We start from the raw sequence: 23,060 nt of genomic DNA on the forward strand, positions 1-23,060 counted from the left end.
TTTAGTCACAAGTCTGCAATCCTAAATGCATTTACATGGCAGTAAGTTCCATTAAAATCAGAGGCTGGGCTGGCCCTACCATTAGGCAGAAAACTAGATATGACGCTGGGGATGTATGATTGGGTTTTTTCTTGCTTACAAGCTGGCGGGGGGGATTGGATTAGGGTTGCAGTACTGCAGGAGAGGGTTTCACACACCCCAGCACCATTTATCCAACTTAAATCACCCTTCCCCTAAAAGGAATAAGGGAATACCCCCACTGTGCATCCTTTTCCATGGATGCTTTTCGAAACAACAACACATCAGGAGATGAGATCATAATCTCCCACATCACTTCTAGTTTGGTCCTGACACAATTAACTATTGAATCAGTTGATTAAATTTCTTTTGTGAAATTGTCACTGTCTTATAACACTGAGCAGAATTCCTTTCCAGTGGTAGTATGGTCTCTCTCTCTCTCTCTCTCTTTTAAAGAATATTTTCCCTAAAGGCAAAATCTCTACACATCAAAAGAGCATTGGGTATGTACGAGAGGGCAACAACAAAGACCAACAGGCATGGTGCCCCAGTGAACTAAGCACGTGCTGCCACATGGCCAGCCCTATCATTAGGCAGAATGGTGCAGCTGTTTCAGGCAGCTTACTTTGAGTGTCATGAAAGGGCACCAAACAGTGATATGGGGTTTCTGGAAAATTTTGAATTGGAAATTTTTAAAGACAATTTTCCTATGCAAATTAAATTAATTTGCACTGGGTAATTTGCATCGGAAAATTTTCAGTTTGCATTGGTAAATTTTCTGATGCATTAGAGAGTGATCTAATTTAGCATGTTTGTTTTACTCGTATTTAGTAAACAAATCTAAAAAAGTACCCCATGTTAATTTTTTGTCCTAATACACCACAAGTATTTGACCTGAAATATTTCAGGTAAAAAAAATTAAAACACACCTAGGGAGCAATCCTATGGCCTCTAGTCAACGGCTAGACGACCATAGGATATCTGGCTTTCTGGGAACCGACCTTCCCCCACTTCCATGCTGACTCGTGGGCAATGCGGAATAGCCCCATGATCTGCGCTCACAAGAGGAGTGCGGAGCGGCCAAAATGGGGCATTCCAGGGGGCGTTCTGGGGTGGGGAGGGCGGAAATGCCAGTATGAGACATCCTATGTGTCATCCGGCAGCCTCCTCCCCTGCTCCACCCTCCTGCGGCTAGACAGCCAAAATCGGCTGTCTAGCTGCAAATGAAGGGCAGGAGAAGCATGGAGGGAATGATTCCCTCCATGCTTCTCCTGCCCTGCATTGGATAGGCGGTCACCTCCGAGTTCAGAGGCAACCGCCTATCTGCATAGGATTGTGCCCCTAATGTGATTTAAATGTTATATTATTTAGACATTTTATTGGAATACTTGTAATAATTTTAAAACAATAGCATGCACTTTCCTTACATCGTTTGAATTTAAGAAAAACAGTAATGAAAGCTATTGACACACTAATATATTTTAGGAACCAAATAACTGGACATGATATGCTGACAACCACTCATCTATTTTAGCAGAGCTAAGCTCTCTTCCCCTGAGGTTGTTGAGGTGCTTTCAGTTTTGCTGTCTGTACCATTTCATACTGAGACGTACATGTATTTTAATTACATATATCTGTTCCCTCACATGCTTGCTACTAGGGGTAATCACCTGAAAAACATTAATTACAACTTTGATAACTCTAATTACAACTTTGATAACTCGCAGAGTAGCAGAAGCAATTTATTTATCTATAATATTTCTATCCTATCGCTTAATCCCAAGAATCCACAAAGTGACTGACAAAGATAAAATCGCAACAAAGTCTTCTATTCATTGTTATTAATGAACTTATGAAATGGAAAAATCTTCCTCAGAAAAATTAAGCTCTGGAAAATGTTCTGCCCCACATCACTGGCAGCAAATTATTTGTTATTTACTTTATTATTATGGTAAGTATAGTGGCAGGCTGGGGGAAATATGCTTGTGGGATTTTTTTGTCTCAAGGTAACTTGATGGGCCTTGGGTTTTATACTCCTTGATTTGTAGGGTGGGGGGCAGAGGGATGTCATTTGCTCTTCCTCCTCAGGCGGTGGAATGTCTTGGGCCAGCCCTGATGCCTTAGAATATGGCCCAGAATCCTCTGTGATGTACAGGAGTTTCATGGCAGATATACAGGGGTCATAGAATCATAGAATAGTAGGGTTGGAAGGGGCCTGCAAGGCCATCGAGTCCAACCCCCTGCTCAATGCAGGAATCCAAGTCAGAGCATCAAGTCAGAGTTCCTGAGTAGATTTGTTTATGATGTTTGTATCCTGCCTTTCCCCCGCGGAGCTCAAGGCAGTCGGTGTACATGGTTCTTCTCCTCCCCCTTGCTATCCTCGCAACAACTCTGTGAGGGGGGTAGGCTGAGAGAGAGGGACTGGTGCAGGGTCGCCCAGTGAACTTCATGTTTGAGTGGGGATATAATTCTGCATGTCCCCTGTTCTAGTCCAACTCTCTAACAGTACCAACTCTTGGTGTGGAAATGGTTTCCTGAGGGTAGAAAGTTGGAAAACTACTAGTTAATTGTATGTTGCCTTGGACAGGGTTTTGTACTTTGAAAAGGTGTTTTGATAAATGGTGAAAACAATGAAGAGTTTTGTGGCACCTTAAAGACTAACAACTTTATTATAGCATAAGCTGCTGTGGACTACAGACTACTTAGTCCATGAAAGGTTATGCCATAATAAAGTGGTTGGTTTTAAGGTTTGTTGTTTTTGCTGCAACAGACTGACACAGGTACCTCTCAGGAAACATCTTTTTAATAATACATCTGTTTAATAACCCATCAATAAGTGCCCTTGTGTTTATTCTTGAAGCTTGTTCAGTGCCTGTTCTTGATGAAGCCAAGTACTTGGGGCAGGCAGAGTAGAAGATGTCCTTAAAACATCCCCAAATCTGTTTTAATCACGCATGCACCCTTTATCAGTCTTCCTCAAGTTTGTTCCATTGCTGCTTAATATTAGGAACAGCTTTCTCAGAGATGGGAATGGAACATTTTTCTGTCCACATTTTTTTCTGTCTCCTCGCCCCCTCCCCCATGTTTATTTTGAATTTCATGTATTTACATTTTGGAGATGTCTTCTCAGTTTGGGTAGCTCAAAGTACAGTTCATAAGCCTGTCACTCAGGCCATCTTCACAGTAGTGGGTGTTTTGTTTTGTTTTGTTTTAATGGCAAGAGAATGTTTTCCCTTCCATGTGGTATCTCCCTGGCATGCTGTGGATTAGCAAACGTACCATGAGTGGCACAGGGTAATTTGGACAGGGCTGGCTGCCTTCTCTCTTCTCAGCTGTATTGGAAAGTAGGCAGCCTGTAGCCAAGACTAATAAACATTGTGCCCAACGTAACAAGAGTTTAGAAATAATTCATCACAGTCTTATTATTGAGTTAAGTGGCCAGATGGGATTTGACCTTGAAAAGTGTGAGAAAGAGGTAACAGGAGATGTTGAAAGCAGGACTGGGAATATCTTTTGTTGTCTTTACATTGACATACTGTTGCTTTGGCTTCGTTGTGTATATTGGGTTAGTTGACTAGAATCAGGGGTAAGCATTCTATTGCCCTGGGGCAGAGGTGTTCCTATGCCTGAGTTTATGGGGCCCTGACCTGAGACCTACTCCAGAGAGCCCAAAGTGTCCATTCAAGCCAATGGAAGTTTTTTTTTCTCAGCTTAATTGCCATGCAGGGGGCAATTTTCAAGGGAGATTGCAGTTGGGGAAGGAAGGGTTAACTCTCCCCTTCCCATGTGCTGCCTCCCCCCCCCCCCAAATTGCTTTCCTGCATGGCAGTTAAGCTTAAGGGGAAAAATTCCATTGGTTTGGGATGATCTGGGTCAGGGTGCAAATGAATTGAAGAATTTATTTTATTTGCGATGATTTGGGTGAAAAATTAACAAGCTGGCTTTGCCTTCTGTGAAATTTAAATCCTAGTAATTATTTTTAGATTTGTATATATAGATATAAATTAGCATATGCTGGTTTGTGTCCTCTGGGCCTGGGTCCTGAATCTTTTAAGTGCCTAGCAATACCCCCACCCTAGGGCCATATTTGGCCCTTGGCTTAATTCTGAAAAGCTCTGTGCAAGCGATCAGTTCAGACCTCCGGCAAAAGCGAACTGTCTCTCCCCCAGCAGCCTGCTGGGCAGGGCGGGAGAAGGCGATGGAGTAACGGAACAAGTCACACAATAAAAAGGTTGATTGTTAAAAAAAAAATGCCCTGTGCAACCTCTTTCCCTCATTCTCCACTAGTGAACGGAACAAAAGTCCTTTCATATCGCTTCTGTAGAATGGGGGTGGGGGAAAACCCTGGAGGAGGAAACTGCCACCCTGCACCACATCTCTTCTACACATAAGATGCGGGAACCGACGTATCTTGGTTTACAACCCAGGGCTGATTTGCAGCCTGCAAAGTAGTTGCAACATGAAATATTCCCAAATTAAGAAGAGCCTTTTCCACAGCTAGGCTGAATTCTTTGCCATCAGCTGTCATGAAAGGTCGATTTAAAGGTTTAGCCTGGCACTGGAGAGTCTGTCCATATAGTAGCGGTGCGATAGAAACATTATCACATGTCATTTTATATTGTTTCTATAGGGACGTCAGAGCTTGTTTTGCTTTTCCTGTGTTTTGTTTATATCCAGAGGTTCTGATGAGTTTTATATTTCTATGCTTAAGGCAGATACTAACATCACGATCACTGAAAACACAGACAAGTTCCTTGCTGCAGCTATTAGAACAAGGTCACAGATGCTAAGTGAGGTTGAGTCGTTCTGCATTTGATCTTGTAATAATATAATGTTGTACTAATACAATGTACATGTTTTAAATTTGGCTCTGGGTGTGTTTTTTTGGTGCCTGAATTGTATGGTCTGTGGACTGGAAATAAAGCACAATTACTACCAAGATGCAGGATGTGGTGGGAAGGTGATTAATTTTCACCTCGGGTAGCAAAAGAGCCCTGGCCGGAACTCTCCTGTCTATAAACCTTTGCTTTCCGTTGTAACTGGCAACTATGTCAGAAGGCGAACATTAGAATTCCCATCAATTTGGGAGCAGTCAGTAATCTCTCATGAAAGATTTTAACAGCTTTATTATTATTTTTGTCAGGACGATATGTTTCAAAGCGCACAGAGGAAAGATGTTTCTTCTCTAATTGTTCTATGACAGCCTTCCCCAACTGGTGCCCTCCTGGTGTGTTGGATTACAACTCCCATCACCAGCCAGTATGGGAGTTGTAGTCCAACAACATTTGGAGGCCACAGGTTCCGCACCCCTCGCATAAGGGATCATGGTATGGGACATCTGAGGGGAAATCTGTGTAGGCCTTACTGTCACAGGTTGGATGTGAAGCATTGGGCCAGCTGGCTCAGTGTTGTCTCCTCTGGCAGAGGCCTTTCCCAATCATGTCAGAGATGTCAAGAATTTAACCTGGGACATTATTCACACAAAGCATACTGTGCTTTGGACCCTTCAAAGAACCAGCTGTTCTGGTCCTTCACCCAACTACATATCCGAAAGGGTGGTTAGAAGGAACGAGAGAGGGCTATGTGGTCAGTCTAGCTGGCTTTTCTCTGTCAGCCTAGGGTTGTCTAGGGGAAGAGCATGGGCAAGGTGTGTGTGTGTGTGTGTGTGTGTGTGTGTAAGAGTATCTGTCACTTGGATTGGCTGTCTGAATTTGCAATCAGGCTCCGGTTTGGAGACACCATACGGTGATTCTGTCATGTTACCATCTCTGTGTAGCGTTTCTGTATGTGTGGGGGAGACTCGCACAGTTGCTTTAAAAAGTCAGTATGTGAGTATGGAAAGTTATGTTAGAAGCAGTCTAGTGAAGCATTACTGAAACAAAAGAATTATATATATTATATATACATAATTATTTTTTCCCAATAATGCTTCACACACACACACACACACACTTTCCCTATTTGTTTTTAATTGAATATTAGTTTGAGCAAACCCCTCCCCCCATGCATTCTTAAGGGCTAGAAACTCACTTTTATTAGATATGAAAGTTACAATTCTGTTGATTTATGGATCATAGGAAGCTGCCAGATCAGACTATAGCCTGGTTTTGTCTGCTCCAGGAGTGGGGAACCTGTGCCTCTTCAGACAACGTGATAACCCACGGTTCCACAAAACCCACGGTTCAACAACAACCCATGCTCAACCACTGAGTGTGGGTTAACACGTGGTGTGAACCCAGCCATTGTTGGACTACAACTTCAGTCAGCCCCAGCCAGCATGGCTAGGGATTATGAGAGAGCCACAGATTCCCCACCTCATGTCTGCTTTGTTTGGAAGCTTCTCTCTAGATTCCCAGAGGCAGAGGTCTTTCTCATTGCCTGTTACTGGAGCCCTTTTTTTAAATGGAGATGCTGGGGATTGAACTTATAAACATGCAAGGCTTTATGACTGAGTAGTGGTCCCTTCTCACTGAATGATGACCCTTCTCCATCCTGGTGTATGTTTGGAATATACAAACATACCACTGCCTATGTTTGGAATGTATAGGCAGCACTTATTTTTTTGCTAAAAGACAATATGCAGTTACATATATCTTTTTAAATTTTTTGTAACCTCAATGCTTGTGGTAATGTACTAGTTAGGGTGAATATTTTAGCTGTGCTAAGGCATCACTTAAAAATCCTTAGTTTGGCCCACCGACAAACGCTCAAAATAGCTGACTCTGATGTGAGGCTGATTACCGGCTTTCAGAATATGTGGGGGCTTGTTCAGTGCAGCTATTTTTCACAAATAAATGGCACAGCAGAGTTACTGCTGCAGAAACTTCTTAATAGTGTGGTATAGAATGTGGAAAATTTTAATTGACAAATGAGGATTATTATGCATATCCTTCCATAAACCTTTGCCTTCCCCAATGCATTTTTCCTCCTTCTTTTTAAAGGAGCATCCCATGATAAAGAAGCACTGTGTTGATTATGGCACACCAAAGAACCACTTCTAAAAACAGCTTTTGCTTCCCATATTTCACTCAATAGGTTCTGGGTTTCTGTTGTATTAGAGCATAAAAAACAAAGAAACTGCAGTTAGCCACACCTCTGAGAACCAGTTTAGGAGTGAGAGGGCCTTAGTTGGCTTTGAATCAATTATATTTTCTGCTCTTTGGATCTTTCTCTGCTGAGTTCAAGTGGCTTTTGGAACGTGCAGGCACACACACAATCATCCAGATTAAGACAACTATTTCTGTTAGTACTCTTAGCACATGTTGTTGCTGTTTCAAAGGACTGCTTTTGAAAGGAAGCAGTAGCAGGGAAAGAGCGAGTGACCTGGTTCGCATGACACAAGAACCCACTCCTGCTTCCTCTCCCATCTCTTCCAGGTCTTGTGTGAAAGAGCGGGAGATGTGCATATGAGACCTAGTGTGATCTAATAGTTAGAGTGCTGGGCTAAGACTGGGGAGACCCAGGTTTGAATCCCACCTCTGGCATGAAGCTCACTAGGTGACCTTGTGCTAGTTACACACTTGTTCTCTCTCTCAGCTTGACCTACCTCACAGGGTTGTTCTGAGGATAACATGGGGCAGGTCAAATTTTGTATGCTGCCCTGAGCTAGAAGAAAAGGTGGGATATAAATGTAATAAATGAGGAAGTCAGTGAAGTGAGGGGGGCTACTAAAGAGGGCTTTTTTTAGCCATGACACCCCAGTTGAAGAATGGTTTCCTCAGAGATGCTCGCCTGGCCACCTACTTTGTGGTCTTTTCAGCATATGGTGAAGACCTTTCTATTCTCCAAGGCATTTTAGTCCCTCTGCTTTTGTTGTTTTTAATTGTGTTGTTGAATTTTTAGATCTTGACATTTTTACTTTGTTAAAAAAAAAAAAAACCTTTAAAACTACAGTATAAGTGTCATATTGTATTTTATAATGTCGTGTTTTATGGTTTTAACTGTTGTGAACCTCCCACAGAGCTTTGGCTATTCGGTGGTATAGAAACGTAATAAGTAAATAAATCATCACAACAACCCTGTAAGGTCGGTTGGGCTGTGGGAGAGTGACTAGCCCAGAGTCTCCTGGGAAGGGATTGGAACCCAGGCCTCCCCAGACCACATCTGGCAGTCTTATCTGCTACATTGCACTGCTCCTGTACTGCATAGTTAGCATATGGAATTCACTAGCACAAGATGTAGTGATGGTGAATACCTTAGATGGCTTTAAAAAGGGGGTAGAAGACAAATTCATGGAGGATAAATCTATGTATTGCTGTAGGCTTTCTCAATAGCAGTTGCTGGGGAACACAAGCAGAAGGGTGCTGTTGCACTCATGTCCTGCCTGTGGGCTTCCAAGAGGCCTCTGGTTGGGCACAGTGGGAAACAGGAGGCCGGACTAAGTAGGCCTTTGGGCTCATCCATCAGGGCTCTTCTTATACATTCATCCAACTGTGGCTGCCCTTTTTGGAGCAGCTTGCAATCGAGATATTGCTAGAATGGCATTTAATCAGGAAAAAAAAGTATGTATTATTTATTCCTCCAGACAAACACAAGCAAACAAGAACTCGAGGACTGGCTTTCTTGCAGCCATGCTGCAGTTTGAAAGAACCCTAGGTTGGACTGTTTTGTACCACTAAGCCAGGGATGCAGAATCTCTGCCAGCCCGAGGGCTGATTTCTCGGGGACTGCTTTTTGCTGATGGACGGGGCCAAAGGCAAAAGGGGCGGGTCTAAAGTATAAAGAATACCAGCACATTTTAGCTTTAAGCTCTTACTGCCAGTAAGTGAGTCTTAGGAGAAGCATTTGAGCACCTTAGAAGGGGGGAAAAGCTGTACAAAACTGAGGAAACTACTAAGTGATCGGTAGTTGGGGGCGGGGCTAGTGGAAGTGGGAGTGGCCTACTGGGGACCCCCCCAGAGGGCCGGATTTGGTCCCTGGGCCAAAGGTTCTGCACTCTGTGCTAAGTGCTGCATAGGATAGAAATGGTAGGCAGAGCTGCAGTCAAAAATACTACCGTTCAGTGTTGAGATAATGTTTTTGAGCGACAGTTTAGTGAGCAGCATACATTTCCGAAGGAAATGTTATTCTTGTTGTAAGCCCACATTTTTCAAGCCACGGGGAAACGTGGAATAGCATTGTTTTGTTTTTATTTTAAAAGGTTGCCTTAGTAGAGTTGCAGGTAGCTGAAGTAACTGGGCTCACAATTTAAGTGTGGCCTCCAGCCTTTGAGTGCTCTGGCCCTGTAGGCCTTTGCCATCTCTCATTCTAAAGGTTCTGAGAGGTACAGCACTGGCTTTCACATGTTGTGGCACAGGGTTTAAAGCTTTCTGAGGTACACCTGGCTCTCTCCGTTTGTTACCACTGGACCTGACCTCTTTTTTCCAAATTCTGAATTCACTATCAGGCAAACCAAGATGCTGTAATTAGCCGGGCCCCTGACCAGAAAGACGATCGAGCCATCAGTCTCCAAGATGCATCGGCAGTTTATGACCTCCTAAGTATCACGCTGGGCAGAAGAGGGCAGTATGTCATGCTTTCTGAGGTATCCGATCTTCGCTTTCCCCCTTTCTTTTCCTTCTCTTCTTTTAAACTGAAGCAGCATTCTAAATTCTTTCAAGCATGCATTGGGTTGCTTAGACTTGTTGAAGGGTATCCAAGTGGCAATGCATCCAAATGAAACATTTCTTGGAATACATGTTCACCCTGGGGCCATATGCAATATCCATGACTCCAGAAGAAGGCCATCTTCTTACACTGGCAGTGTGGGAGCTGCTGCATGTTGGCTTCTTTCCGCACCACTGCAGTGACATGAGAAGCATACATACCTCATTGAATTTGCTGCCAGAGCGTATGGTGATAGCCATTATCTTAGAGAAGTGGGACCTGCAACAAAATTGTTGCAGTGTATCCTCACCTCCTATCAGGAGTACTCCAGGGTCCTTGCCAGCCAGCCAACCATGTTCTCCAGGATATTCCATTCCACCACCATCACCACCCGTTTTCCATTCCTTCTTCTTTTTCAGCTGATGTTCATGATTCCATGGCTACTGAGCATGCTCAGTCCTCATTGGGTTGTTTTATGGGTGCAGAACTTACTTCTGAGTATAGCACTACGTTCTTACTAGGGAGTAGGTCCCAGCAAGGACAACGGGATTTAATTCTGAGTAAACATGCATGGGATTGGGCTGAAAGTATTGTCACAGGGTAGCCAAGTCAGTGGAGTTGAACGAGGTGGGCAACGTAAGCCTGCACAACTCAGTGGAACTTACATTTGAGTAAACATGCAGAATATCAGGCTGCAAACACATCTCAAGTAACTAAGAGGCAGTTTATACAGCAGAATCAAATGCCAAGCCTTTTCCTGAACTGTACCAGTTAAATGTTCCCCATCTAAAAAATATCCCTGCATGTAGAAAGTTAGCACATTGGGGAGAAGATTACCACCTGCCTGACTTTATAGATTACTATGTGCAGGGATAGAAGCATTCAAATGTGTGAGTCACCACCCATAGCCTGAAATATTTTTTTACACAGTGCATCATTAACTGATAGATGTGGTAATGGCCACTAGTGCAGATGGATTTAACAAGGGATTAAAACAAATTCATGGGAGGAGGGATTGGTCCACAACACCTACCTTCTGTGATAGCTAAATGAAACCTCCATATTCAGAGGCAATCTACCTCTGAATACCAGTTGCTGGGGAGCAGAAACAATAGCAGAGGGAACCAGAAGTTCAGAGAAATGAAGAATCAGAGTAGTATGACTTGGAAACCAACATGGTTTTAAGTTCATTCCAGTCCAAATAAAGAACACCCTAATTCTGCAATGTAAAAGCTGGAAAGCATGGCAAGGAGGACATTACCAACAGAAGAGATCTCAGATAGTCTCAGAAAATGTAATCAGCTATGTTTCCGCTACTTAGCAGCATCAGTAGAGTTAAAAAAATAGACGATTTGCAGCTGGCTGTTCAGTGGAGGGATCTAATATTGTTAAAAAGTCACAGGTACTGCTATGGCTATTCTACAATTTACACAAGCGTCAAGGCTTAGCTTCACAATTAAGCCAAGGAAGTTAAGTCTGCTGCCGGTGGGAAAGACTGGCAACACGTGTTCGTTCTAGTGGCGCTGCTTGTCCCGTCTCCACATGCAGCTCTGTGTGCCTGTCCATCGCAACCGTTTTAATCTCACCTTCCAGAGCAGAGAGGACGAAGCTTCCCTGCCCCAGTTACCTGCTGTTTCAGTCAAAGGGCTCAATTGCCTTATGGCAGGGCTGGCCCTGGGTATCTAGAACCACTGAATACCAGTTGCTGGGGAGCAACAACAGGAGAGTGTTCTTGGCTTCCTCAGCTGCTTGTGGGCCATTGTGGGAAGGAGGACGTTGGGGCAAATGGAGCGTTGGTCTGGTCCAGAAGGGCTCTTCTGTTCTTTCTCACCTTGGATACTGTGTCCATTTCTGGACACCACACTTGAAGGAGGATTCAGGTAAATTGGAACAGGTTCCAAGAAGGACAGTGAAGATGATCAGGGGATTGGAAACTAAGTGCTATAAGGAAAGATGGGAGGAACTGGGCATGTTTAGCCTTGAGAAGAGAAGACCGAGGGGAGAATATGATAGCACGTTTCAAGTACCTAAAGGGTGTCACACAGAAGAGGGCCACAAGCTGTTGTCTGTCATCCAAGACTGTAGGACACAGAATAGCAGGCTTAAATTACAGGAAGTCAGATTTTGGTTGAACCTCAAGAAAAACTTCCTAATGGTCAGAACAGTCAGACAATGGAACCAACTGCCTAGGGAAGTGATAGACTCTCTTACTGGATGTATTCCAGCAGAGGCTGGGCAGCCATCTGTCAAGGATGCTTTAAATTGGATTCCTGCACTGAGAATGGGGGCTGGACTCTCTGGCCTAAATGGCCCCTTCCAACCCTGCGATTCTATGATTCTTATGAAGCCCAGGGCCACACTGGAGGGTGCCTGTGCTATGCATTCTTCTTACACCATTCCTGATGATGGAAAATGTCAAACTCCTGTGGCCACTCCAGTGTAATGTAAGTAGGAGGCCTTAGACCAGGGGTGGGCTGGATTTCCTCAGGGCTAATTTGTCGGGGGCCACATGCCAGTGGTGGGCAGAGCCAGAGCCAAAGGGAGGCAGAGCTACACCATGATTCTTTTTCTCTTTATGACATCACCCCCCCCTCCCCACCCAAGAGACTGTCAAGGGAGGGACAGATGGCTCTTGCCTGAAGTTCAACTGATTGGGTGCATTGAGTTCCATGTTGCCCTAGGGCCCCAAATTGCCAGCCCCTCCCTCAGATATTACTGATATGATTGAACACCCAGCACCAGCATGCCAATGAAAACTCAGCCCAGGTTCCTGTGTTACCTGAATGAACTGGAGTTCAAACTCCCACTTAAAATAAAACTAGGCAGGATAGGTTCCAGGATATCAATAAAGATGTGCTCTCAGAAACAATGGGAAGGGATGACATCAGGCATTCAGGCCACTTCATTTGATTCTATAGGATCAGGCTGCCTCATGTGCACCTAAGACTTGAACCATCCCAGATAGACATTTTTTATGCATGCTTCAAACAGCAGCAACAAAACCCAACTCCCAGTATTGAGGACTTTCCATCATCTTTTGGTAATTCATTCCACAAGAGTTATGAATGTACTAGAAATGTTGCTTATATATATGTTTCTCCCCTCAGTGTTTGGAGCGAGCCATGAAGCTTGCATTTGGCGAATTTCACCTCTGGTATCAGTTGGCCCTTTCTATGACAGCTTGTGGCAAGGTAAGGCTTAAACCAATTTATTTTTTAATGTATGTGGAGGTGTTCCCATAATCTGTATTCACTTCTCCAAAGCAAAAGGTAAACTGAACTGTTAGTACTGGAATGATTATAGTACAAGTATTTATTATTACCAGTATTAGCATCCTTCCTTCTAATATTGAGCTCAGGTGGTTGAGTGCCTATATTTGGAAACAAAAGGGGGACACCCAAAAATAAGGTAATGGCTTCTGCATAGTCAGGGGATGCCCAACTATGTAGCAGTACAAAAAAATTACAACAAAATGAGAAATAGTATGGTTTGGTACAAGGCCGCTTCCTATATTACAAAGGTGTCCTGGTCTGTTACCTAAGTTTTCTGGTAGCTATGTGGTATGGTCTTTGTGAATTGATACGAAATCTGTAAATATTCTCAGTCTAATACTTTGGGCAGAAGCATTTCCTTCTCTATCTGTGCAGTATTTCAGTCCTACTCCTAAAGCTTTCTTAAAGGATTCATGTTATTCTCACTAATGGGGTGTATGTGCGGTCCACAGTGTTTATCACACTCTGCAGCTTGATGGCAGGGAGCCAGGGGATAAGGGTGGGGAGGTGATGAGGAAATGGGATAATAACTCTCCAGACCACCAAAGGCACTTGAGGTTTCCAAGGCAAAATATTTCTTTTTACCTGTCCCTGGGCCACAGTCAATTTCTGACCTCATTAGAAACATGAGCCCACATCCTGAGGTTTTATTTTCAAACTTTCACTATCAGCAATGGGATTCATAAATATGTGGAATGGTGGAAACACAGTTTGACAGGTTCTTCTGTTGCCCCATAAATCTTCAAGTCTTTGATAATCACATCTTTGAAGAGTAACCAAACGATCTGCTCTTTTGTTAATTGTGCCCTGGCCTTCTGTTTATGACACTGCACTTTGCTACGTTTAACTTGCACTTGACAAAAGTACTGACTTTCAAATAAAAAGGCACTAAAAAGACAAAATTACCTCTTGCCAGTCAACACATTAGTGAAATACAAAGATAGCCACTTGATTTATTTATATTCATGAGTAACCAAAATCCAAACATGCTTTTTTACTCTCTTGAACTAAGACCGTACATCAGGGGATACAGCCCACAGAGCCTGTCAAACTAGCCTGTGCCCTCTCTCCTTGGCCCCATCCCTGTGTGGCAATTCTCCTTAGAAAAAAGGTCCCATTTCGCCAAATGGCTGCACCAGTGCTTGGGGTGGGGGGGGAGAGGAGACTGGGAGAAGATAGGAGAAGGAAAGAGGGAAAGAGAATAGAGGTGGGGAGAAAGACTAGGCTTCTCTACCCCAGTGATTTATCCTTCACCTTTACCAGGGCTTCTGCTTCCAGATTCTTTACAGGACTAAGATGAGCTTCCTTACAAGTGCTTTTTTCAGGGATTGCCTTTCTCTGCAAGTTCTATATGTTTGATTATACAGCCAGTAGATGGCGCTGTGGTATAGCGGAATTGCGGAACTACATACAGCCATTGTAGGGCTTCATCACGCTTCTAGAAAAAATGCCAGACTTTCCCCAACCTAAAAAAAAAAAATCAGCTAAAGATTATAAAGCATGGGAGAGGCCCTGGAAATTGATGACATCGTGTAAAGGACCCACAAACTTCCGTGAGTGACCAGTCATGAACACACGATAAAAGCCTCATACAGATATGCCCAATGTTGCTTTGGGCCCACCCACTTTTGGTTTTGAACATGCCCACCACTGTCATGTGGGCCCTGGAAGGTTGCGTATGAGTGAATTTCAGTCCCTTGGGCTGAAAAAGGTTCCCCACCCCTGTTTAGGTTGACACAATTCCCCTGATGAAGAACCAGCCATCTGCATCTTGAAATTCACTGAGTATTGTTTACTGATGGACTACCTGAATTATTATTCTTAATAATAATTACATTTATATCCTGCCTTTCTTCCATGACAGAACTTAAGGTGGTGTCAGGAGCGCCCTAGCTGCCTCTTGCAGTCCCCACCAATAGTCAACTCAGGACACAGATGACGAGGAATTCTGTCCGAGACTTTATTCCTTTATTACTTTATGTCTCTTTCAGAATACTAGTAGCTAGTGCCAAGGCAAGGAACAGCACTGGGGAAAGATAGCTGAGTAGCCTAAGCTCCAGGTAAGGCAGTTGGTCCCCATTTGAAGGAGAATCACGGGAAGACCCTGAACTTATGGGCTAGGGAGAGATCCTCCCTCTTTCCCTTGGGTCCTCGGGACGCAACTGTTGTTTGCGTGCCAAACGAGCGCTACGCCTCCTTTCGGTGCCTCCATCTGTCATCGCTCCCTGCGTCTGCGCCGAGCATCCAGCAAGCCCCCCTCCAGCGCTCTCTCACTGCCAGGGTCACTATCTATCCCAGGAATGCTGGCAGGAGGAATCTCTGCCAGCTGCTGTGTTTGTGAGAGATGAGCGAGCTCCTCTCCCACGGATTGCTGTTCCTCCTCAGAATCAGAACTGCTCTGGGGATCTATGGGCTCAGTTTCCACCCTGACAGGTGGGCAGACACAGGGTTCTCAGGCGGTCTTTGATCCAAGGGCTGCTGACCAGATCCAGACTTTTTTAGCTTCACCAAGTTGGCATTGCTCTCACTAAAAGCTTGCCATATTGGATGGAGGAGAGAGGGTGGGGGGATGGAAGAGTTTCTGCCCTTTCCCCAGCCCCACTCCCCTGCTTATCCTTCTTCACAGGGCCCAAGCCTGGGGAGGAAAAAAGGTGGATGCTTTACCCAGGCCTGGAGGCCAAGTGGGCTGCTGTGGGCTGCAAACGCATTACCATGAGGAAAAAATTGAGCTGTACGTTGAGGATGTTTCTGCAAACTTATTTTCCCGTATCTGTATGGGATGTCCAGATCTTACATGTGAGATTTGCTGTAGCCAATCAGAAGCAGTGTTAGAACCAGAACAAGCTACGGTGAACCGTCCCACACTCTCTTCTAGCATGGAGAGTGAAAGAGCTTGTATAGCAGGGGTGCTGAGCCCCTTTCAGCCCAAGGATTGAATTCAATGTTAGAGAAGCTCTTGGGGGCTGCATTCCAGTGGTGGGCAGGCCAAAGGCAAAAGGAGCAGGCCCAAAATAGCAGCATATTTTAGCTTAACGCTCCTACGACCAGTAATTAAGACTTAGGAGAAGACCAAGCCACCCCAAAATACTTTATGTTACAACGGGGAACAATATATTGTTGTTGGCGAAAATTCATTCTCTCCAGCTACTGTGAGGATTGTAGCTAATCTCAGAGGGAACAGGGAATTCTGAGGGGTGGCAGTTGATGTCAGCATCCCTGCTAATAAAAAAATGCAGGTGCAGCATCGCTGTGAGCCCTGGCTCCATGACACCCATGCTGGAAGGTAAAAACATGAAGAGGCCTGCTGGCTCAGTCTGGCATCTTGCTTCCCAAAGCGGCCAACCAGATACCTCCTGCAAAACCCACAAGTATGACGGACTAGGCCTTTCCCATTGATGCTCCCCAAAGAAAGGGTTGCACTTGTGGATATTGTCAGAGTGGGGCTCCCTGCTTCTGGTAAATCAAGCCTCTTCTTATCTCCATGGTCGCATTCTAAGTTTGGTTCCTTGGTCATGGTAAACAGGGGTGCGGAACCTCAGACCTGGGAGCCAAATCTGGCCCATCTGGGGCCCAGTCTGGCCCTCTGGGGTTCCCCAGATGGCTCCACCCTGTTCCTCCAACCACCAATTATTTGATTTTTTTCCTGGCCTTTGTGTAATTTCTTTCCCATTCTCAGGGGTTGAAATGCCTCTCCTAAGGCCTAGTTACTGGCAGTCAGAGCTTAAACTAAAACATCCTGGTATTTTTGGCCCTGCCCACCACTGGAATGCGGCCTCCAAGTGCTTCTCTGAAATTGGATTCGGCCCTTGGGTGGAAAGAGGTTCAACATCCCTGCAGTGAAATGTGATGGAATGTTGGGAAATGCTTACATCGAAATTATGATCTGTGATGGCTACTGGCCTACATGGTATTAAAGGGGTGGGGGGTTAGAAGATTCACCAAGGATAAATCCATCAATGGCTACCTCCAGGTTCAGAGGCACTATGCCTCTGTATTGGCAGTTCCTGGGGAACAACAGTAGGGGAATGCCCTGCTTGATTCCCTTCACCTCCTGCTTGTGGACCTCCTGTGGACATCTGGCTGGGCAACAGGATGCTGGATCCGATTGTCATGCCCTCAGCGGAGGAATACTTCCCCAAGGAGGATCTAGAGCTCCCAGAGATGACCAAAACGAATGAGCCAACCAATGGCAGGAGATCTGGAGGAGCCAGGGCCCTCAGGGAAGACGACCATGGTTCCACCCCCACAGGAGGAGGGGTGTTCCACTTCAGGCAGATCCCCTGAGAGCGTTGTCGCTTCATGGCTCCAATGTCAGTGGAGTGGTGAATTTGCTTCAGGTTTCAGTCAGAACTTCGAAGCACCTTGGAGAGCTCCTTTAGAGTTCTCACTTGTTCTGACTGAAACCTGGAGTAGATTCACCACCCCACTGACATCAGAACCACCAATCTCCACTGCTTAAGACCTATCCAGTCCAGCATTCTTGTCAGGGTTGGATCGGAGCCCAGAGAGCCCCAAAGCAGTTCTGATTCTGAGGAAGAGTTAGAAACTGCAGGAGAGGAACCTGTGCATGTTTCAGAGGAGCAGCCAGGGGGAGAGCCCCTCCTGGTACACATTCCTGAGAGCGATAGTGACCCTGGCAGGGAGAGGGCGGAGCAACAGCAGTTTCTGGACGCTAGGCACTGGCGCACCCTGAAGCGCGAGATGGCGGGCGCTGAGAGGCGGCGCTCAGCCCTCTTGGCGCAACGGCAACAGCGGCACCCCGATGCCCCACGGGAAAGGGGTGGACTCTCTCCTCCTAGCTCATAAGTACAGCGGTTTCCCACTTTCCCCTCCAAACGGAGATCAACTGATTTCTAAGGTTAGAACTCCTGAGTAGGCAGCTCTCTTAAGTCTCACTGGTAGGATCAAGCAGTTAGCATTTGTAAGCATCGCTAGGTTGAATGGGAATAAAGCCTTGGAAAAGAGCCCTATTGTCTGCGTGTTGATTCTGGCTACCTGAGGATTTCAGAAGGCAGCAGGGGCGACCTCCTGACAATTCTGTTCCCAGGAGATGAGGGCAAAAGCACCCTCCTGCTCACCTTCCCCAGAAACTGCCATTCAGAGGCATGCTGCCTCTTAGACTGGAGGTAATATAGTTAACTATGGAATTTGCTTCATCAAGATGTGGGGATGTGGCCACCAATTCAGAGTCTACGAGTCATGATTTCCTTCAGGATCAGAGGCAACGTGCCCCTATGTCAGGAGCGCTCTAGCGGCCTCTTTCAGTACACTCCAATAGCCAACTCAAGACACAGACGAAAGGATTCTTTTCAAGGCTTTACTCCTTTTACAACTTAATGACTCTTTCAGATGCTAATCACCAGCGACTAAGCAATGAACAGCAGAGTAGCCTATGCTCCCGAGTAGGCAGTTGATCCCCGTTTGAAGGAGAATCACTTGAAGACCCTGAACTGAGAGATCCTCCCTCTTTCCCTTGGGTCCACAGGAGGCGGCCGTTGCTTGCACGCCAAACGGGCGCTATGCCTCCTTTCCATGCCCTCCATCACTCGTCGCTCCCTGTGTCTGCGTCGAGCGTCTAGCAAGCCCTCCTCCCGTACTTTCTCACTGCCAGGGTCACTATCTATCTCAGGAATGCTGGCAGGAAGAATCTCTGCCAGCTGCTGTGCCTGTGAGGGATGAGCTGGCTCCTCTCCCATGGATTGCTGATCCTCCTCAGAATCAGAACTGCTCTGGGGTTCTATCGGCTCATTTTCCACCCTGACACCCTAAGAGTTGCTGGAGGACATTAGCAAGAAAGGGCTGTTGTTGCACTCATGTCCCGCTAATGGGCTTCCAGAAGGCATCTGGTTGGCCACAGGATGCTAGGCTGGATAGGCTTTGGTCTGATGCGGCAGGGCTCTTCTCATGTTGATGTTATGTGGTTATTCTGGATTAATTGACAGTGGGTTATAACGCAGGACCTCATCTTCTGTAAGATGCTCTTACTCTGATTGTCTGTAGTTGTGTGGGAACACAGGCAGTGGGCAAAGAAGCCTGTAGTTCTGCCTTTCTTACCTGACAGTTGTAATATTTTCTGGGCAACGCAAGGAGTGAAGGGGAGGTTTTGCAAATGGCTGCTCTGCTCTCGCCGACACCTTGGTTGCTCTGAGCCTTTGCGTGGGCGAGAGAATCAAACAGCTCTCCGCTGATGTTTGCTGTGCCGCTGCAATTTTGGCAGAGCACACTGGGCAGAGAAAATGCAGCGAGGCTTCTCTGCAATCCATTGCCACCATGGTGTTTCGCTTGCAGCTCCTTGCCTTTTATAAAGTCAGCGTTGCGCAGAGCTGAGGCGCTCCACTGCGATTTAATAAGGCGTGCACTGAGGGCATTGATATTCAGTGTCGGTAACAGGATTGTTGCAAAGAATCTTGTGGTGCTTTAAAGGCTAATTTATTAGAGTATAATCTTTTGTGGAGTTGAGTCTACTTCGTTAGATGCACAAAACATAATCCTCAGTCTTAGGTATATATTTACAATTGGGTTCGGGGGTGTGGAATTGTGAGCAGTGAGGTTAGAGGTTAAAGATATTGTAGAGCTGGAAAAAGGGCAGAAAAGGGCAGCTAAAATGATCAAGGGGCTGGAACAACTCCCCTGTGCGGAAAGGTTTCAACAGCTGGGATAGTTTAGCTTGGAAAAAAGGAGGGTAAGGGGAGACATGATAGAGGTGTACAAAATTATGCAAGGTGTGGAGAATGTGGATAGGGAGACATTTTTCTCCCTCTCTCATAATACTGGAGCCTGGGTCATCCCATAAAGCTGATTGGTGGGAGATTCAGGACAGAGAAAAGGAAGCGCTTCTTCACACGGTGTATAGTCAAACTATGGAATTCGCTACCACAGGATGTAGTGATGGCCACCAGTTTGGATGGTGTTAAAAGGGGGTTAGACAGGAAGAGAAGGCTATCAGTGACTACTAATCCTGACAGCTATGTGCTACCTCCAGTGTCAGAGGCAGTATGCCTATGTACACCAGTTGCTGGGGAACTTGGGTGGGAGGGTGCTGTTGCGCTCATGTCCTTCTTATGGTTTCCTGATGGATAGCTGGTTGGCAACTGTGTGGACAGAAAGCTGGACTAGATGGACCCTTGGTCTGATCTGGCATGGCTCTTCTTACGTTCTTCTTAAGTTGGCAGCCATCACTACAACTTGGGGTAGCAAATTCCATAGCTTAACAACGCGCGGTGTGAAGAAGTGCTTCCTTTTGTCTGTCATGGATCTCCCAGCATTCAGCTTCATTGGATGACCCCATTGGGTTCTAGTATTACGACAGAGAGAGAAAAATATTATCCCTGACCAGTAGCAGGAGGCCACCGGGGCAGGATGAGCCCTGGTGGGGTGGGCTAGTCGGTTAGGTAGGCAGCAGGGTTAGGCTGGAGCTGCAGGCCCTTGGGGAGCTCTGAGCAGACAATGTGCTGGACAAGGACCTGCACTGCTGGACCTCCTTATCCAGCTGGTTAGGAACATAGCAAGCTGCCTTATACCCTTGGTCCGCCTAGCCCAGTATTGCCAGCACTGGCTGGCAGCAGCTCTCCAGGATTTCAGGCAGGAGTTTTTCCAGCCCTCCCTGGAGATGCCAGCGATCGAACCGGGACCTTCTGCATGCAGAGCATTTGCTCTAGCACTGAGTTACGGCTCCTCTCCTTCATGAATCCTAGGTCTGATAAGAACATAGGAAGCTGTCTTATACTGAGTCAGACCATGGGTCCATCTAGGCCAGTATTGCCCACACTGATTGGCAGCAGCTCTCCAGTATTTCAGGCAGGAATTTTTCTAGCCCTACCTGGAGTTGCTGAGGATTGAACTTGGGACGTTCTGCATGCAAAGCAGGGGCTCTGCCAATGGAGCCACAGCTCTTCGCCGGTTGCTGCTGCTGCTGTTGCACGATTGTCACCATTCTGAGCGTTTGTGTTTCTGGCATGGAGACAGAGATAGATATAGATATATTCATAATATATTTGTATCTTACCTTTCCTCCCTAAGAGCTCACAGCAGTATGCAGGTTCCTGTCCCCTCCGTCTCATTTTATCCTCCCAACAAACCTGTGAGGTAGGCTTGGCTGAGACACGGGACAAGTTACGACATGCCCCATCAGTCGCGTGTCTGCCCCATTCACATTTGAGCTGGGATGACGACTGTAGAAGTTTGACCTAGCAGCTTGCAAGGTTGGCACAAAGCCTTCCAGAAAGTTATGGGGAAGAAGTAAAAATATATCTGCTACGTAATTCTGCCGCCACAGCAGCAAAGGGTGGGTTTGATTTGGGATGCTCCTTCTGTTGCTTTCCTTGCAAAAGCTTAGCCTGGTTGCTAAGTAACACACTTAAAAAAAAAAAAGCAGCACATTTTGTCTTTGCATTGCACTTGGGAGCCTTTGGAGATGCGAGGGCTTCAGATGGCTCCTTAAATAGCACAAGCAGAGAAAGGAAGTTAAAAGATTGTACATCCATTGGTTCAAGTTTTGGTTACGAAGGTCAGCCAGCGTAGAGGCCGTGGAGTGGGTCGATTTATTTAGCTGGAGAGGAGGGACAAGAGGCGGTGTGTGTGTGTGTGTGTGTGTGAGAGAGAGAGAGAGAGAGAGACCGAGAGAGAGAGAGAGATTTGGTCTTCAAGTCTGTGCAGCACATGGAAATTTCCAAAGATGCCTGAAAATTCAGCAAAACGATAGCGGGCCGTCAAAGGCTGTTGCTGCTGTGTCTGGATAATAGCTAGCGGCTTGAGTGGAGAATGTGGGATATTGGAGCCGGTTTATGTCAGATTGTGTAAACCTTTGCAATTGCAGGCAATTGTTTTTAATCCTGAGCATTAAAACTGATCAACCGGGTTTCCCCCCCAACCCCTACAGCAACTCCCATTAGTCAGATACAGTGACTAGTGTATACCAACCCATGACAGACATTAGGAGACCCAAAATCGGAGACGGCAACGAACAGTGCGTATTTTCGTACAGGGATTCAGTGCTGCTTTCCCCAAGTTGGCGCCCCTCCAGATGTGTTGGGCCACAACTCCCATCATCCCCAGCCAGATGGCCAATGGACTGTGTTGGCTGGTGATGATGGGAGTTGTAATCCAACACGTCTGGAGGGCACGGACTTGGGTAAAGCTGCATTGACGTCTATCTGCTCCATTTGGATTTGGAGGATAGCTTGTGGAGGACGCAGAAGTCTGAGTTTTGTAGCGGCCCCTGAGGTCCCAAAGGTGTGTTGGTAGCTTTGATGCGAGCTTGCGCTTCTTTAAAGATTAGCACTGTTCCTCCGATGACTTGCCTTCCCGCCCACTGCTCAACAACCCCATACACCCCCCACCAACCACAGTGGTCTTTCTTCTAACAATTAGAAAGTCACTATTTTCCCAGGGTTTCCCCCATCAGGCATGTAGTTAATATTAGCTCCTGCTCCAGTGTTTAGGAGTGCGAAGCATTTCGCTCTCCTATGACCACTGCTGGGCTGTTGTTAGAAGCCCAACCTCTTAACAACACACTATATCCCCCACCAACCACAGCACTCTTTCCTCACTAGGAAATATACCCTGTATGGCAGGGGTGAGGAACCTTAGGCCCAGGGGCCAATACGGCCAACTAGGGTCCCAATACAGCTTCCCGGATTTCCTGGAAGGCCCTGCTCCCTTCCCCTTGCCTTACCCTCTTCCCCGTAACTACTGATCATTTGGTGGTTTCTTGGAGTTTGTGCGGTTTTCCCCTATTTTAATAGGTTGAAATGCCTCTCCTAGGGCTTAGGTACCGTGGCAGAAAGAGCTTTAAGCTAAAATATGCTGGTATTTTTTGTATTTTTGCCTCACTCCTTCTCCTTTTTGCCCCTCTACTTGGCCTTCAGTCCCATCCACCACTGGAATGCACCCCTGACAGCCTCTCTGAAATTGAATTCGGCCCCCGGGTTGAAAGAGGTTCCCCACCCCTGCTGTAAAGCCAGGCTGAGGGAACAGTGTGGCCCTGCAGCTGTTGTTGAACTGCAACTCATGAGAACATAAGAAGAGCCGTGCTGGATCAGACCAAGAGTCCATCTAGTCCAGCATTCTGTTCACACAGTGGCCAACCAGCTGTCGACCAGCAACCCACAGCAGGACATGAGTGCAACAGCACCTTCCTGCCCATGTTCCCCAGTAACTGGTATACATAGGCTCACCACCTCTGGT

General features: G+C 46.1%; 1 protein-coding gene across 2 annotated transcripts in view; it reads left to right on the forward strand.

Moving 5' to 3' along the window:
• TTC7A (tetratricopeptide repeat domain 7A) overlaps positions 1–23,060 on the forward strand; it is a 258,341-nt gene that overhangs the window by 33,340 nt on the left and 201,941 nt on the right. For both annotated transcript variants that reach the window (XM_084829018.1, XM_084829019.1), the window contains exons 9-10: positions 9,404–9,541; positions 12,711–12,794. In XM_084829018.1, the coding sequence (XP_084685144.1) occupies positions 9,404–9,541; positions 12,711–12,794 (222 nt within the window). The remainder of the gene's footprint in view (positions 1–9,403; positions 9,542–12,710; positions 12,795–23,060) is intronic.

This window comes from Heloderma suspectum, chromosome 1, assembly GCF_057233095.1.
Source record: "Heloderma suspectum isolate Gila_16-S chromosome 1, 16-S_ref, whole genome shotgun sequence".
Taxonomy (NCBI): Eukaryota; Metazoa; Chordata; class Lepidosauria; order Squamata; family Helodermatidae; genus Heloderma; species Heloderma suspectum.